Below are 17,192 nucleotides of genomic sequence, written 5' to 3'. Positions count from 1 at the left end.
TTTCAGGGTAACTTGGGGGGCCTTCTGTGGAGTAAAGAATAAAAGTTCACAAACTGGGGGCACATACGTCCTATAATCAATAAAACACTAAGTTCTCAGATGCTTACGTGTCACTGTGTCACTGTCACATGCAGCCGCTTCAGTGCCTTCTACCTCCACCTCCACTGCAGGAGAGGGAACATTCGCCTGCTGGAAAGTGTTGTGGGCATAATCTTTCAGAAAAAGCGTATTCGTTACTCTGGCTATTTTACAACCTTACATACTAAACATCTGCGGAAATGTTCTGCAGCTATTCAGTGGTGATTGATATCATGTATTACCATTTTAGTGCATGCACTTGCCCGCAGGCATTGCGTGTCTGTTATGATAAATAAATACGCCTTTTACTGCAAGGGCTGCAAAGTGAGACTTCAGTTGATAAACCTACCTGCTTTTGAATTCTTTTTCCTGCACTATCTTACTGTTCAACAAGGTTCCCCTAAAGGCACCCCTTACAAAATGGGCAAACTCTCTCATGGCACCGCTCAGGAACCCGTGATACCGCGGCGGCAGAGTGCTTACCTGTTGATATTCGAGGCAAGCGAAGACGCCACCGAAGCGTGCCAACCCGGTTAGCTGCAACAAGCGACCACGGAAGCCTGGCAGACGACCCTCTCCAGTGCCCCTGGAAATATATACCAATGTCAAAGAACAAATCGCCCGCACATTCGACGGTCACTCACGTTTGTACTTCCTTGATGGCCTCGTGCATCTGCCTGCGCCACCAAGCCTGCCACTGATCCACGTTTTTCTGCGCAGGGCCTTCAAGGTTCAGCGCTTCGCTGAGCTCTTGCCACAGCCGCCACCGGTCGGTGACCGTGACGCCATGCTGCAGCTCAATGGCTTTCGCCGCGAGCTGTGGATGTTCGGTCATGAAGGCGAGCACCAGCGCACGCTGACCCTCGGAAACGCGGATGAGCCGCTGCTGCTGGTGGCTAGCGGTGCCGTTGCCCTCCGCCATGACTGCGCTCGACCGAGCCAACAACTTCGAAAGTTGCGCCGTTTAGTAGTGGAGTTTTGAAAACAATAACTGCTTTAAACAAAGTTGTACTTAGCGCCACCACTAACCGTCCCGCTAAATTTAGCGTTGTTTAGAACAATAACAGAAAAAATACGTTTGGATTGTATTGTATTCCTTATTAAACAAGTGAATACTTGTGCCGACACATTTTGATAATGATCAATAGTAGTTAAACATTTTTCAACACATTACAAACACTTTTTATTTTGCTATACGGTCCCCCAGTTGACGTCAAAATGATGACGCAGGCTTTTATTTCCCTTATTGGCTGTTCGCTTCCTCTCGTTCTCACGACCGCTGCGGACCGCCCACTTTTTGACGTCACCGGCAGACCGCCTCCGTCCGGATTTGGAATATGTATATAATTGCACCACAGGCCAACAAACTGCTACCTCTTTTACGAGATCGAGACGTGGAGTTTTACCGAGAGTGAGTTCAACTCTGATTACAATGTTCGCTTAGGTGCCCTTGGGTGCATAGGTGTTTTGTAGCGCTTCACACAGTGCCATTTGTATCTCCATAGATACATCAGGATGCCTCCACGTACATTCGACACGCTGTTGCACCTTGTGGAACGTCATATTGAAAAAAAGGACACCAACTTCCGGAAGGCAATCAGTCCTGAGCACAGACTTGCACAAACTTTGAGGTAAGGTCGCCTTATGAATCGTCCAGAGCATTCATTTGCTTAGGGTGGCTGTGAAATGTGAAGTAAGGAGCAAGCCTTTCACACTTTTCGCGCAGTTAGATGTGGCTAGCTTGGTACACACCATGTTTACTATAGATTTTTTATTACGTAGTGTCAAAGGGTCATTGTTTATGTACGTGCATGCACTTTATGTCATTCGGTTTGTCTCGCTAATTAACATTAAGAACTCGTCGTAAATGCAAAAAGCCACCCGACGAAACGACGTAAAAGAAGATGTTGTGAGTGACGTTTATTTCTTTTAAATATGGACATTTTCTCATTACTTAAATCCTGCACCACTATGAAAACGTGCGCTCTGCTTGCTTCTACCTTTGTTTCTTCTCAGATTCTTGGCTGCAGGGGAAACACTTCGTTGCTCATCTTTCTACTTTTTAAATGGTCATTCGACAGGGTGCTATATTGTGTCGACAGTGTGCCAGGTGCTCTGGGATGTACTTGGTCCTATATACGTTGCCCGTCCATCAAGTGCAGGCGAGTGGCTACAGGTAAAATTTACGTTATAAATGCATGTTGCATACGTTGCACCTGGAACATTTGGCTTGCCTGTTCAACGTCTACCTTAATTTTTGCTGTACAAACATGACTTATGTGTTATTCCCACAAAAGCCGTTATCGATATTTTCATTCCATCAGATTGCAAAAGAGTTTGAGGAACGTTGGAACATGCCCCACTGTGTGGGTGCAATTGATGGAAAACACATCGCCATCGAATGCGCTGCCAAATCGGGAAGCGCGGACTATAACTACAAACACTACTTCAGTAAATCGATGCTTGCTGTCAGCGATGCCTGCTACAGGTAGATGTTTATTTACTCTTGATGCAACAGAAAGTAGAAAGTCGCAGTATGTACATGTAAATGCTTGTAAAATTGTAAAAAAGCAGTCCTGTAATTTTTAGCCTTTAAAAAGCTGGTGTTACATTTCAGGCTTTGTAGTTGCACGGAATCGGGAAGCGCGGACTATAACTACAAACACTACTTCAGTAAATCGATGCTTGCTGTCAGCGATGCCTGCTACAGGTAGATGTTTATTTACTCTTGATGCAACAGAAAGTAGAAAGTCGCAGTATGTACATGTAAATGCTTGTAAAATTGTGAAAAAGCAGTCCTGTAATTTTTAGCCTTTAAAAAGCTGGTGTTACATTTCAGGCTTTGTAGTTGCACGGCCACTGGATCAAAAAGCTTCCAGTGGCCGTGGTAGTTGCATGGACGGTTTCCATCTATTTGTTTTGGCCTCTGCATGTAAACAATCATAAAAGACATGCATGCTAGTGCTTGATAAAATAATGTTTTAACATTTTCAGGTTCATTTATGTGGAGATTGGGCACCATGGGAGCTATTCAGATGGTGGATTATTCAGCGAAAGCCAACTGCCTAATATTATCTTTTCGAAGAATGAAGGATTTCCCCCTGATGCACCACTGGGGAACATTGGCCGCATTCTTTTCTACCTGGCCGGAGATGAAGCATTTCCTTTGAAGACATACTTGATGCGGCCAAACCTCGAAAAGGCAAGTTGCCCCTTTGATTTCTTTTAGTACTGGAGTGCATTGCTCTATGCTATTAATCTGAGGCTGTTCAGTACACAGATTCACTGTAGTGACAAGCAGCCGAAACATGATGCCATAACTAAACGCAGTGATTGGTTTATGTTAGAGGCACTAAAGCACTTCACCACATATTGGCACTTCTCCTTGAAAGTATGTTTCTTTTCTCTGTGGAAGTATGTTTTTGATCAACTATTATGAACATTAAACAGAAACATGGCACAATGTGTTTATTGATCATGTGCCTATGTGTTCTGAGCTGCGTTACTGTGAAGCTCTATCAGGATGATGTGTTTTTCATGTAGGTGCGGAGATAACCATTTATGCAGGTCTTCAACCGTTCCTCGCTTCAACACTTCAACACCTGAAGAGGCATCTCAAGGAGAAAAAACCAACTGCGAACCTATCACCTTTTGCAGAGGCACACAACAAAAGGAATTTCAATAGACCATATGCGAAATTGCTTTGTGCTCTGGCAACACTGTGCGCTTCGACCCCGCCGCCATTTTAATGTGGGCGAGCGGTCGACAGAAACGCGTTCGCTAGTACGGCCGTACGACTTCTGAACACCCGCTTCACTGCGCTGAGCTACTGCGATGGCCACAGCAAGACGTTTCCCAGTGTCCGAACATGTGATGTGGACAAACTGTTTAGAAAACTTGCCGCATATATCGAACGACACTGTAGCGGACCTAATAAACCAGGCGCAGACGTCATCCAAGCAGCAAACAAAATCTTATGCCTTCGCCGTGGAAGCGTACACCTTGCCGTCGTCGGCTGTGACCAACGCCTGTGACACAAGGTAGGTAAGCGACGTTTTGTGTAACCTTCTGAAAGCATGCAGTGCTTTTCCTTTTGGAGCAACGTACAAATAGTGCTGCCGATGTTAACGTCGTGCGGGCGTTCTCGGCGAGGTCGGTCATGTCACTGCGTGTTTCTTTCACTACGCGTGCTCACGTGCTTGGATAACTTGTCATTATGGCTTGGCAAGAGGAGGCTATGGTTTGGCGTTTATTTTTAGCACGTCCGATCAGCAGGCGTGGTCGCGCAGGAACTTCGCAGCTGTTCCGGTGGTGCAGTGTGCATGCCTTGAAGGACATCGCTCGTACTATGAAAACAGTCTTTTGCGCAAACAAATTTCGCGTCCGCACGTATGCATTACTGGTCTAATATTAATGTGCTGCCTTTACGAGTGCGCATGCTGTTTTGTATAAAACACGACGTACGCTAGTTAGTTCACTAAACATTTAGACTAAACGGGTCTACAAGGACAGCTAGAAAGAACGGAACTGATCCACCGCAAGTGTCAACGTAAGTTAACAGTGGGACTCCTTAAAAACCTGATTCATTCAGTGCATGTTGGTTTGGAGATTTTTCAGCAGCATTGGCATGTGGTTTTCCAACTCGTCAATAAAAAGCAGTGTTTTTTTATGTTCCACTAGAGGTTGTTCACATCGAAGCACTTCATGCAGGTTTTGTATTATTGCACTGTAACGTCAGCTGCGCAGGGGTTTTCCCGAATGACATAGTCATTACTTTGTGGAGAGTAGATTGCATAACCTTGTTGCTTTGCATAAAGCTGTCATGGCAAGTGCCACGACAGCTTTATTCGTACTTGTGATATGGCACTCGGTAAAAAGATGACAAACTTGACTGTGTGCAGCTTACAAAGTTTTTTTTTGTTGTTGTTGTTGCTCTTACAGTCTCGGGATTGTCTATGCACGTGCCACGTGCTACCGAAGCCAGAAGAAAAGTGAGCGGCCGTACAAAGTCAGCTTGGCTTTGAAAAGCGACAGTGGAGCAGTGGCAGATTCCACTTGTGAGTGCCCCGCTGGGGCTGGTGGTGCCTGCAGCCACATTCTTGCGGCTCTGCGCCTCCTTGTTCTGCTGAAGCAGAAGGGCTTCAAAGAGGCACAACCAGAGCTTTCATGCACCGAGTTGCCGCAGCAATGGAGGCGCCCCCGACGACAAGGCATCAGGCCTATGGCCGTGCAGAACGTGGACTGGCAGAGTCCACGTGAGGGTGGCATGGGCATGCCAATGCCCGTGCGACTTTTTGATGCGCGGGCTGAGGAGCAAAAGGAGCAGCAACACCTTGAAGCGATCCATAGCCTGGGAGAGGACCTTTAGAGCCTCGGGACCTTCGACTTTGCTGCCATTCTCCTTGCTGCTGGGGGGCCGTCAGTGGACACAAAGCTTGGGCCTGCGCATGCGGGGTCTGCACTGTCGTACCAGCAGGCAAAACTCCCTGCAGGCTTCACTACGTGGATGTCACCCAGCATTTCTCAAGGGGCAGCCACCGTGACACCAGTGCCAGCTTTGACTCTGTGTAGTGACGGAGCCTCACAGCCACCCTTGCCCGGCAGATTCACGGCTGAAGAATGGAGGGTGTTGACTGTAAGTGCAGTATAGAAAAGATACTTCTCTCTGCACTGGTGGAGTGTGTACCATTGATGCTTTTAACTGATTAGGTGGACCTGGATGTAGAGCACATGCAGCCTAGAAATATTCTTATGCAGTCCTCTGTAAAAAGAGAAAGCGAGAAAATTATGAATGCCCTATTTGCTTCCACCAAATGTTACAAATGCCAAGACAATGGCCCCAGTGATGGTAGTGGTTAAACAATTTTAAACTACAGGCAAACCCAGCACTAATGCTGTGCTTTATTTTATCAGTGCAGATCATTGCTTTATGTTTTACGCTTTGAAGGATGTTAAGCTGTGTGGTTATTAAACAGTCTCACTCATATGTGCTTCTACAGGCTAACATTTGCTATTTGCTAGCTTTACCACCCAATATCCGTATTTTGATTCATTTCAATGCATCAGTGTAATGTAAACCAAGACTTACATTTAATCGAACTTGGGGCCACTGTCGATTGCATGTCCTCTGATTTTGTCAAACCTGCATTATAACAATAGAGTTTTAGAATAGGGATGACCGGGCGCTAACGCTGCGGCGGCAGGTGGTGGAGCCCGACTCAGGTGCGCATTCATTCTGTGGTGCAAACACCGATGCCTCGGTTGGGGTGTGTGCCACTCTCAAGCCCAAATCTCTAGCTACTTTTGCGAGGACGACAAACACCCCGTTGTTGTTGTTTTTTTCTGTGCGCGGTCACCATCCACTGCATATGCCATTTTAAACATGAGGGGACACACGTGTGGACTTCTTTTTATTGTATTGCGCTTTGAAAACATTTGCAGCCTCATGAGCTTCTATATCCAAATGCAAAAAATATATGGAACCCTAGCTATCCAAGCTTTGCTTAAAAAACCGGGAACTGTGCTCCTCTCTTGCCTGTTCTTATTAAAAAGCACAATTTCATTGCTGCTGCTGTTCTGCCATTCATGCCATTGACTCTCCTAAAAGTGGCTCCTAAATCTGTCTTTCGATGACCGGCTATTAATCTTAGTGCAGCACGGTACCGAAAACAAACATTGGCATACCAGCTAGGCTGCAGGAAAGCTGATTGGGTCTTGCTAGTAGTCAAAGTACAGTGTATGCAAGCTCTGAGCCGTTAAATGTTTCTAGCGTTTTCTCATGCTATATTTACTTCCACATTGTGCAGGAGATCCAGCTGTCACAAGAAGAAGCTCGGGACCTCGAGCTGAACTCAAGGCAGCAGCGGCTCAGTGAACGCTGGCGACAGGCACGAGCCAATCGACTGACAGCGTCAACTTTCGGCCACGTCGTCAGGCGGCAGGCATGGACGGAGAAGGGCCTCCGTAACCTCATTGAGCCGAAGGACCTCACGCACGTCCGTCCGGTGCAATATGGCATAAGGAATGAGAACATGGCCAAAGATAGGTATATAGCTGTCATGAACAGCTACGGGCACAATGTGTCAGTGCAGCATTGCGGCCTTGTGGTAGACCCTGTGTGCCCTTGGTTGGGTGCAACACCAGACGGACTCGTGTACGACCCGGAAGAACTTTCATATGGTGTGTTGGAGGTCAAGTGCCCCCATTCTCTGAAAGACTCTGAGCCAGAGGAAGCGAAGAAAAGAAAGTTTTCCTTGGTGTTCGGGGAAAATGGTGAACCGCAGCTGGACAGAGACCATGAGTATTATGCTCAGGTGCTTGGGCAGATGGCCCTCACTGGCTGCTTGTGGGGCGATTTTGTCGTGTGTTCGGAAAAGTGGATTGGCATTGAGCGCATTTGGTTCGACAGGAACGAGTGGGAGGATATGCGCAAAAAGCTTGATGCCTTCTTCTTTGAGCAAATGCTGCCCCATCTTGCCAGGCGGTAATCAGTGAAGCTTCCAGATTTCGGCTGATTAGTGCGCCAAAGCTACACCTAACCTATGAGGCGTGCACAGTACCTGCACACCCTAGACAAGAGGTAACTCGGTGCTACCTTCGTGCCAGAGGATTTTTCAATACTAAAAAAATAACGCTCCGAGCTTTACTTGCCATTTGTGCATCTGGGCAATACTGTGCCCTGTAATGGATGGTTGCAAATTGTCTTGGCTGCCTGGGCATCTTAACGTGCACCAAAATCTCAACGCAGAGTAGGCAACACAACATAACACCTTGAGACAAAAAATTTTCCTTTTGCGGACATGTGGAAATAAAAACATTGGCTGCTTTATTGTGAACCAAACATACACAGGCTGATTTCGTGCAAGAATTTTTTCAGATTCACTTTTTTCACTAGACTTCACATTGCCACAGCACAAGTTGTGGAGACCACAATAAGGAAATGAAAAATCTCATGCATCATATTTTGGGTAAAGATAAAAGATTGCATGCTATACCTATTATTATTAGACTCCCATCCAAGGTTTTTTAAGCAGTGTTTAATGAATCTTAGTACATACTTGCAGCATCCAGTTGCTTGTATTCATACAGAACTTAGTGAGCCCTTAAAAGTTTTGGATACGTCTAAGAGAATATAGATATTGTACGTGAGCTTACACCCGCTCGATTTAATCTTGAATAATTTAAAATCTCGCCGATGAAAGTTCAGAAAAACACCATTTTTCAGGCATAGTGATGCTTTGTAACGCATCAGTTTGAGTGATATTGCAGGAAGAGACGCAAACACAACGTAGCAGTTTTCTTAACCACATGCTACAGAGTCACAAGGGACATGTACTTTTGTGTTCCTGCACTTTTTTTTTTTGAAATAGAGAAATACTCTGCACGCAGCGAGTGCTCCTTTCAAGCCATTCAAGGTGGACAGCTCCACATGTTTTAACATGTGATACACAGCGATACACAAAAGTGCTACGGCCTCAAAATAAAAGCAAAAAAGGCAACGAAACATGCCTAAAGGGGGGGGGGGAGAAAAGCTATGATTGTGGGCCACATTGCAATGCTGCGAATTAAATTCTTATCTCATCCAAATAAGTTATAATGTACATGCTAGCACCACTCAATCCCTTTGTGAGCATTTTTTTGGACTAGATTACTTAAAATTTAGTCTGTGGCAACCAAAAGCATGTCATGACTGGACACAACCACATCTTCTGCCATTGAGCTGCACATGGACAAAACAAAACCAGTTTATAGTCAATCTTTGCAAGATTTGTTACAATGAGAGTCAACTTGAGGTAGGTTAACAAACACAACACAGTATATGAACAATAAGGAAGGATTACAAATGAGCGAAGAAATAATAATAGAGCTTGACAAAGTACTGCTGTGAATCCAGGTTCGGGAGCCTTTTGGTAGCGTGAATGGTGTCCGGAGATGACCAGGAAAAAAAATTGCACAAGTATTTACACAGTGAGTACAAGTTTGGTGGTTACGTCTTTGAACGAATCACACAGTGAGCAACAACTTAACAGCGCACAACATTGCCTTCTTGCTCAAGGCTTTTTGTTCGCGCACGTGGCGCCCCTGAGTGCTCAAGTCACACAGCTGCAGATTACCAGTTTCACGGTCCGTGCTGTCATCTCCCTTTTGATCCTGCAGTCATCCTCCATTTGTGAGCTCGTTTCCTGGCCGGAGCAGCCGCTTTTCGGACTGAGGCGGAAAGTGAAATTGCCTGCGTGTTTGAAATTTCAGTGCACGTTAAAGACCCCCAGGTGATCAGAATTACTCCGGAGCCCTCCACTACGGCGCGCTTCATCGCCTGTGTAGCGTCGGCACGTTACACCTCACAACCAGTCAATCATCAATCGTCGGTGCATTTAAACGTGCCAAGTGCTGTGTGTTCTTTTAGATGCGGAGCGTAACTGCGAATTCATCTTAGGCTTGGGCTCTGTCCCTCCATAGTCCGTCGTCCGCACGCCACCTGCGCATGCGCCCAGGAAGACGCCGGCAACACTGTCGCTCCAGGAGCCATCTCATGGTCGGGGCTCGTGCCGGCCCAGGAGGACACCAGCAACACTGTCGCTTCAGAGCTTTTAAAGTGGAAGCGGGCTCGTCTCGTGAAAGCTAGTGCGTGCGCTGAAAAAAAAAAAAAACTCTTGCACTTCATTGGTGCATTGCAAAAATATATACTTTGTGATAAGTCGCAAAGTGCTGTTCAGATGGAGCCCCGTTACGCTCCGCATCCTTCGCAGGAATCCCCTCGTGGGAAAGGGCGTAATTTTTTAGCTTGCCACATCTAAGGCTCTTGTTGCGGTTTGCCACTTGACTGTTGCATGAGAGAAGACTGGAAGTTGCTCAGGATTGCCGTCACAGTCCAAATTTGGTTAATCAGTGGAGCCAAGGTTAACGGTATGGGTCTATCAAAAATGTGGAATGCCTTTATCCGCTGTATCCGCCGCTCCACGTGTATCCGCAAAGCAGCAATCTCCTTTGTAGATTTCACTTCCTCAGGTGAGAATGTACCAACCTTCAGGAACGGCGGCAGGTTCAATTTCACTCCATTTTTTTCCAAGAGATCTTCGATGCGAAAGCCCTTATCTGCCATAACAGCATCTTCGTCGTCAAACTTCAAGTCTAAAAAACCACTCCTAATCACACACTCTCTGTCTGAGCGGGATCCTGTGAAAAGCTCCGACACAAAGGCGACAAGGCCATTAGGCAGGACGCCAATGAGTCCCTTGAATGTGTTGCTCGACTTGTATGGGGAGTACCTTGTAGACTGTAGGGACAAGGATGATGGCACCTCGCACTGTATTTCCGTGGCGTCCAGGATTACTCGAGTCGATGAATACTTTTCCTTAAACTCGGGTAGCATTGTAGCATCTACAATTCTTCTAGGAGCCCACAGAGGTAACAGGCCTAGTTTGGCATACAGGAAGTTAATCCACGGTGTGCATATTCGGGACACAGTTGACTGGGCAATGCAGAACCTGTGAGCCAAATCATCTTCAAACAGGCCGAGGCGCAGTCGGACTAGCACCAAAAACAGCTCATTTTACGTGCTTAGTTTTCTCTTCTGCCCTCGCAATGATCTGGGTCAACACCACCTAGATTTTTTAAGGCCCCTCCACGAATTCTCCTTTGACGCGTGACGTCACCACACTACGACGGCGGGAGCAACCGGTGCGGTAGCGCCATCTGACGGCAGCGGCTGCCGTTCCTGCTCGAGCGGCAGCCAGCCGCCGTTCATGCTGATTACTGTGAGCCATGGTTTCGTAGACAAAATGAAAAATACTTAATTTAACTCTTTTAGAAAATAAAAAAAATATAAAAAAAGTGAGAAGTATTTTGTTTTATTTTTTTTATACTGTAATTTTTAAAAGTTAAATTGAGTAGTTTTTTTTGTAATCTTTCGAAAGAAGCATTTCAGAAAGGGCATCACTATTGCTGTAAACATCACCATCGTCGTGTTTTTCTTTTCATTTGAGTGCTTTGTTTGCACCGTGGCACGTGCGTTTCATATGCATTACGTGCTGTTTCTCCGTTCTTTCCTTGCCATTTGCTGAAGCTTTGTTGACGGCCGTGATTACTTGAAGGGAACTACTGGACAACGTCCGAGAAAGTGATGTGTGCCTGTGTGACAGTTACTGAGTGATTTGTGAAAATGCCTGGGCACTGTTGTGTTCCCGGCTGCCGCGGGAATTACGACGGAGAAAAGACTGTGCGAGTCTTCACTTTCCCAGCTGATGCCGACAGAAGGAGGAGGTGGTTGAAAGCCATTCCGCGTGCCGACTTTGAACCCGGAAAGCGCTCAGTGGTAAGTCTAAAACGCGTGATATTTATTGCGCGACGTTTTTGTGGTGACGTATTGAACTATGCTAGTTTTAAGTTATGAATTTGCTGTTTCGCTCATGAAATTAACTGTCTTAATAACGCTAACATTATTTGGGTTTGGTTTTACAGGTCTGCGAGCGGCACTTTAGAGAGTCGGACATTCTGACTTCCTCTAAGTATGTGGACTCAAAAACCGGCAAAGTCGTCGAGGCAAAACTGAAGATCGCTCGACTCAGCTCCGACGCCGTTCCCAGTGTATTCCCGAACTGTCCAGCGTACCTTTCCGCGCCCGCCGCTACGTCGCGAGAGGCGCCCGCTGAGAAAAGGATGCGCCTTGAAGCAGCCTCTTTACGAGAAGCCATCGCCAATTCACTTGAGACACATGAGGAGGAGGAAACAAAGCACAAGTTTGACACCTTCCAGGCTCTACTGGAATGCCTTCCTCAAATGAAGCTTTCGAACTTTTGGAGTGTTATTTCTAGACCTGCGTGCATTCATTTTCTGAATCTTGCTCTTGAAGACGCCCCTCGTGTTTTGCTGTCAATAACGGTCTTAGAGGATCTCACGGTGAAAGTTCATTGCCAAGATGTGCAGCTTACTACGATTGATGGCATTGGTGCCATCCCTCACAAAGTGAACGACATTCGTTGTTTGACACGCCTGCTAGATTCTGTAGAGTCCTTACATGGAGAACTTTTCCTGTAAGCATGAAGACAAAATTGAGGGTTTGCTCAAGTTGGCATTTTCTCTGCTTGAAGATGCCTCAAACTGTGAACTGGCAGATGTTGAACGACTCAATGCCATCCGTTTTTTGAAAGAGCAAGTTTCTCTTCTTCTCGTCAGGCATAGCAAGCAATCTCGGTATTCTCCAGAGTTCCTGGTACTTTCGAGCATTTTATTTACAATTTCTCCGCATGCCTATAGATTCTTGCGCAGTACCGGTAATGTTAGGCTGCCCCATCCATCCACTATACGTCGTGTGTGTAATTCATACAATGTAAGCCCAGAAGCTGAGCAGCAAGGCGCTTCTTTTCTTTCGTATGCAAAGAAGCTGGTCACTACTATGAAAGAGCACGAAAAAATTGTTGTTCTCATGATGGATGAAATTCACCTGCAGCCTTATTTTGACTATAAGGGAGGAACGATTGTTGGTGCGGCTAGCAATAGCCCTAATGCAGCAAAAACAGCGCATGTTTTTATGATGCAAAGCCTACTTTCAAGTCAGAAGAATGTTGTGCACATACTGCCAGTAGAGCGCATCAATGCGGAGGAGCTGCACACTCTTCTGCGTAGTATCATTACTCAGTTGGAAAATGTTGGGTTGCGTATCATTGCTGTAATAACTGACAATAACTCAATCAACCGCAAAACAATGTCACTTTTTGGGGCACCGTGCAAACTTCAGAGTGTGTATCCACACCCTGCTGACCCTGACCGTCCTCTTTTTTTCCTGATTGATCCTGTGCACTTAGCGTGTATCCACACGACGGACATATCCGCGCAAATCCCTCCCGCGGACGTTCGTTCCGCCGCCCGTCCGGCTGCGAAGCACATTCAGACGACGGACGAAGCGAGCAGACGGACGCGCTGGAGAAAAAAAACATGGCGGCACTGTCTGAAGCGAGAGCTGCCCGCTTCAAATCTTTAAGCTCTTCGTAGCGCATCGCGTGGGCTGTTATTCCCAAACTGATGGTTGTGTAGGCTTTAGGTCTGTGTCCTCGAGCTTCGACGGCAACGTATACATGACTATTTGGTACTGTTTCCGAGCGCCGTACTCGTTTTCTGAAAAGTGTAGGCTTAGCGACCACCGCTATTGCCAATACATGAGCTCGGTGATCTGCGGTAGCGCTGGGGCTACCATATCTCGGAGCTCATGATAATGTGCGAATGTTTGCTTATTCTTCTTTTCTATAGATGGCGCGACCAGTCTGAAAGTAGAAAACCCATTCATCGCTAGCCATTCGAGGTTTAGGTTTCCGTCTATGACGCTGAGTTTGAAGTTGAAGTGAATATGGAGGTCGAAAGAAAGCAACGAATAGCTGCAATGGCTGTTGTATTAGCAGAATTAGACGATGAAGCGCTGTTCTTCCCTGTAAAACGATCTTGTTGGCAAAAGGACTACATCGCTAACAAGCATCTGGGTATGCAATATCAACTCTATCGTGAACTTTTGCTTAGCGACAGCCAAGAATACAGGAGGCTTCTGCGAGTGTCGAGAGAGCAGTTTGTCCAGTTGCTGTCGCTCGTAGGACCTCGCATACAACGACAGGACACCGTAATGCGGCGAGCCATATCAGCTGAAACAAGGCTGCAGGTCACGCTACGATACCTTGCTTCAGGCAAGTGTTGCACGTCTGTGCATTTCTACTCGAAACATTGCTCCTATTGTTGCATCCGAGACTGTTCAGACTTGGAGAGCCTCGCTTTTAGAGGTGGCATTACGTTGTGTGTTGTAAAACGCCAGCAAGGTCTTGAATAGGCACATATGTGACACTAATAAAACAAATCTTGCGAAGGCTACGAAAGCCCTCTTACACAGCCTCGCTGTCGTTGATGTACAGTTTGGCACTCTTGGCATACATCTGCGAATTAGTGACGGTATTTTTTTCCCTTTGTGCAGGAGAGAGCCACCACTCCTTGAGTCGCCAATTTCGTCTGGGCCACTCGACTGTAAATGATATCATCCATGAAACATGTAATGTAATTTATGAAGAGCTGAAGAATGAATTTCTCAAAACTCCAAGCACCGAGGATGAGTGGAGAGACGTCGTTGCTGGTTTCAGTAGAAACTGGAACTTTCCAAACTGCGTTGGAGCGATGGATGGAAAGCATGTGATAATTACTAAGCCAGCAAACACGGGAACAGTTTACAGAAACTACAAGAAGAGCTTTAGCATTATACTGTTTGCCGTGGTCGATGCGAACTACAAATTTTTGTACACGGATGTTGGTGCGCCAGGGTCACAGGGAGATGCGGGCGTCTGGCAAACTACGCCTCTGCAAGCACACTTGTCAAACATGTCGGCTGGTCTTCCGGAACTGGTCAAGGTGGGAAGCTTGCCTGATCTGTACTTGCCACCAGTTTTCGTCGGTGATGACGCGTTTCCTCTTGGAAGAAACTTGATGAAACCGTTTGGGGAACGTTCGTTATCAGAAGAGAAGAGAATATTTAATTACAGGTAATTTATGTCACTACTGAAACAGCACTATGTGATATTTAACCGTTTAATCGAAGGTGCGCTAACCCAGATTTGCAGCACACATTAGCATGCTACTATCTTCTCAGTGGTGTAAAGTGTATAAAATTATATCTTACTTTTTTTAATGCTTTACAGGTTATCCAGGGCTCGGCGTGTAGTTGAGAGCACCTTTGGAATACTTGCGAATAGGTTTAGATTTCTGCACACCGTGATTGACGCTGAGCCAAAACGGGTGACATCAATGGTGAATGCAGCATGCGTATTGCACAACTTCCTCGCCAATGAATTGAACGCAGCTGACTCGTGTGCCGACACAACGCCTACTGCAACTCTGTTCTCTACACAGCCTTATTCTCGCGGACGAGTAAGTGCTGTTGGCTCCGCCGTACGTGACAGCCTATGCGAATTTTTGAATGGCAGGGGTGCTGTGTCATGGCAGCGTACGTCAGCCCACTTGGAGGCCGATGTATACAGAAGGCCATAAGATTACGCAAAGATAGTGCAAGATGCACATGCGTTGTCATAAAATAAAGTTGTTGAAAAATAAAATGCGGTTTGTTTAGTTGAAGGGCGAGATCTTGTATACGCTGTCATATGAATGGCATTTCAAATTACGGATATTTACTTAAAACTGAGTTTCATTCACACTGACAACAATGCTGGAGGTAAGCAACGATTTATTAACTGGCAATATTAAATGAGATCTGTTGAGCTTTCTTACTCGCTTTTGTTGATGTAGATTTCAAGTGCGCTTAAGATAGCCTTCTGGCATGGGATCAGCTTATCCTTCGGAACCTCGCGCATGTGTGCAGCAACAACTTTACCAAAATAGTCGATATCATCTTCCTGCTGTGTGGTACTCGCTGGTTGGCCTACGCTTGCAGCTATTTTTTCCAACACAGTTTGCCGTTGGGCCAATATTTCATCTAAACGATGGGGAGATCGGCGCCTTTTCTTCTGTGTTCCTTGGCGGGACATTGCAGAGAGTGCCTTGCCCGCAATTGGGTCGTCCACGGTAATGTTTTGGTCGTCAGTCGCTGCAGCTGCATCGTCTGAGGTTTGTGAAGGATCATCAATGTCTGGTCGTACCTGCAAGACACAAAATGGCGCACAAAGTCTCTCGCAATTCCAAAATGTAATGCTTTGCAGACACACATCTGCGTATCTATTCCGATTACAATCTGTATTACAACCACGTAAAAGCAATGGTACATTATTCGTGATTTGGCGTAATTAGAGCGCAAGATTCAAACTTCAGTGTCAACAATTTTTGGTCATATCTAATTTAAATATAGAAACGACGTTTGAATAATTCAGCACACCAAGCAACTAATCTTAATGTAGAATTATTTTGGTGTGTGTTCAAGCATTGAAAAGGTTGTAAGGCTGTATAAGAAAGTGCTAAGTAATAAAAAATACATATTGTAAAAATTTACGCGGCACAAGAAGGCTTCATCACAAATACGAAAAACAAGGGCAGTTTACCTTCATGGTCTCCGCCGCAGCTTGGCATGCATCAGTGCTCACAGAACGCCAACAGGTCACTTTTGAAGCATCCAAAAACCTGAGTGAATTATAAAAGCGCCAGCGACCTTTATAAACGTCCGAGCTTGGCATTCCACTCTTTGTGGATTCTACTTTCTTCTTCTCCAACCGGTATGTGCGTCTCTTATTGTCAAAGAAGCGCCGAAGGGCTTCTGTAAAAAAAAAAGAACAAAACAGAGGGGGGGGGGGGTGATTATAAGTACGATTTACACCATGCAGTTTCGGTCAATCACCATCACAACACATTATGCTGAAAAAACGTGGCTGGTGCTCTAACGAATACTGCAGTGAATGTTTTCAGTTTTACCGCAAGCTTACGCATCACAAGCAACGTTTGGCGGACTCGTCGCCATTAACACTGTTCTTGAATTTCGCGCCGATTCCTTGATTAAAATGCATTTTTATTGAGCAGGCCTGCCTCCGGCACGGTAGCATGCTTGGGAATGCGCTGACCACGGCCGTCACTTGTAGACACCAATGTGCCCCACGTCATGCATAACAGGTACATTCCAGAAGGTTATTATCACGAAACCCACCCATATAATAACGCAAAACATAGAGAGTAAATATAAATGGTACTTACTGGCATCGTACGGCCCGTACGCAGGCCACTCCTCGTTCATTTCCTTCGCTATGCGTTCCCATATACTCTCCTTCACTGTTGTGTCCGCGTACTCGGCGAGTGTCATATCCCACAATGCGGGGAACTGCTCAACAAGGCGCAGCAGAAAAAAAGTTGCGTCGTCGCTCAAGTTCATAGTTGGAGTTGTTTGGGGTAGTGTGCGTCGAACGTACTTCCCACGCAAAAACCCAAACAAGACGAGCAGAAAAAAAAAAACGTGCCTGTTGCCAGACCCTTATAACTTCGTCAGCTAAATTTACGAAACCACACGAGAAACAGAAAAATAAGCGCTTGTTGCCACACTAGTATTGGCGTCCTCCGCTAAATTTGTCGTGTTTTTCCGCGGGAATCCGTTTGCGAAAAAGAGCGTGGCATTTTCCGTCCGCGACGTCCGCGGACGCGGCACGGATGGCGGA

The 17,192-nt window shown here is 46.1% G+C and overlaps 2 protein-coding genes and 2 pseudogenes across 2 annotated transcripts; 2 read left to right on the top strand and 2 right to left on the bottom strand.

Annotated features, from left to right (window-relative positions):
* Window positions 1–3,912: 3,912 nt before the first annotated feature.
* On the top strand, window positions 3,913–7,644 carry LOC119174049 (uncharacterized; annotated as a pseudogene).
* A 217-nt stretch (window positions 7,645–7,861) lies between these two features.
* On the bottom strand, window positions 7,862–11,553 carry LOC119174050 (uncharacterized). The gene has a single exon (XM_075873851.1). It carries the CDS (start codon window positions 10,448–10,450, stop codon window positions 9,872–9,874), a length of 579 nt encoding a protein of 192 aa, XP_075729966.1. The 5' UTR covers window positions 10,451–11,553; the 3' UTR covers window positions 7,862–9,871.
* Window positions 11,240–13,057, top strand: LOC142772103 (uncharacterized; annotated as a pseudogene).
* A 2,212-nt stretch (window positions 13,058–15,269) lies between these two features.
* On the bottom strand, window positions 15,270–16,921 carry LOC142771890 (uncharacterized). Its single transcript, XM_075873850.1, has 3 exons — window positions 16,738–16,921; window positions 16,095–16,306; window positions 15,270–15,698 (listed from the first exon to the last, which is right to left on the bottom strand). The coding sequence occupies exons 1-3, from the start codon at window positions 16,910–16,912 to the stop codon at window positions 15,327–15,329; spliced, it is 759 nt and encodes a 252-aa protein (XP_075729965.1). The 5' UTR covers window positions 16,913–16,921; the 3' UTR covers window positions 15,270–15,326.
* Between the last annotated feature and the right edge of the window lie 271 nt (window positions 16,922–17,192).

This window comes from Rhipicephalus microplus, chromosome 9 (genome assembly GCF_043290135.1).
Source record: "Rhipicephalus microplus isolate Deutch F79 chromosome 9, USDA_Rmic, whole genome shotgun sequence".
Classification (NCBI taxonomy): Eukaryota; Metazoa; Arthropoda; class Arachnida; order Ixodida; family Ixodidae; genus Rhipicephalus; species Rhipicephalus microplus.
Note: the sequence above shows the minus strand (reverse complement) of the source record. Positions and strands in the feature narration are given on the sequence as shown.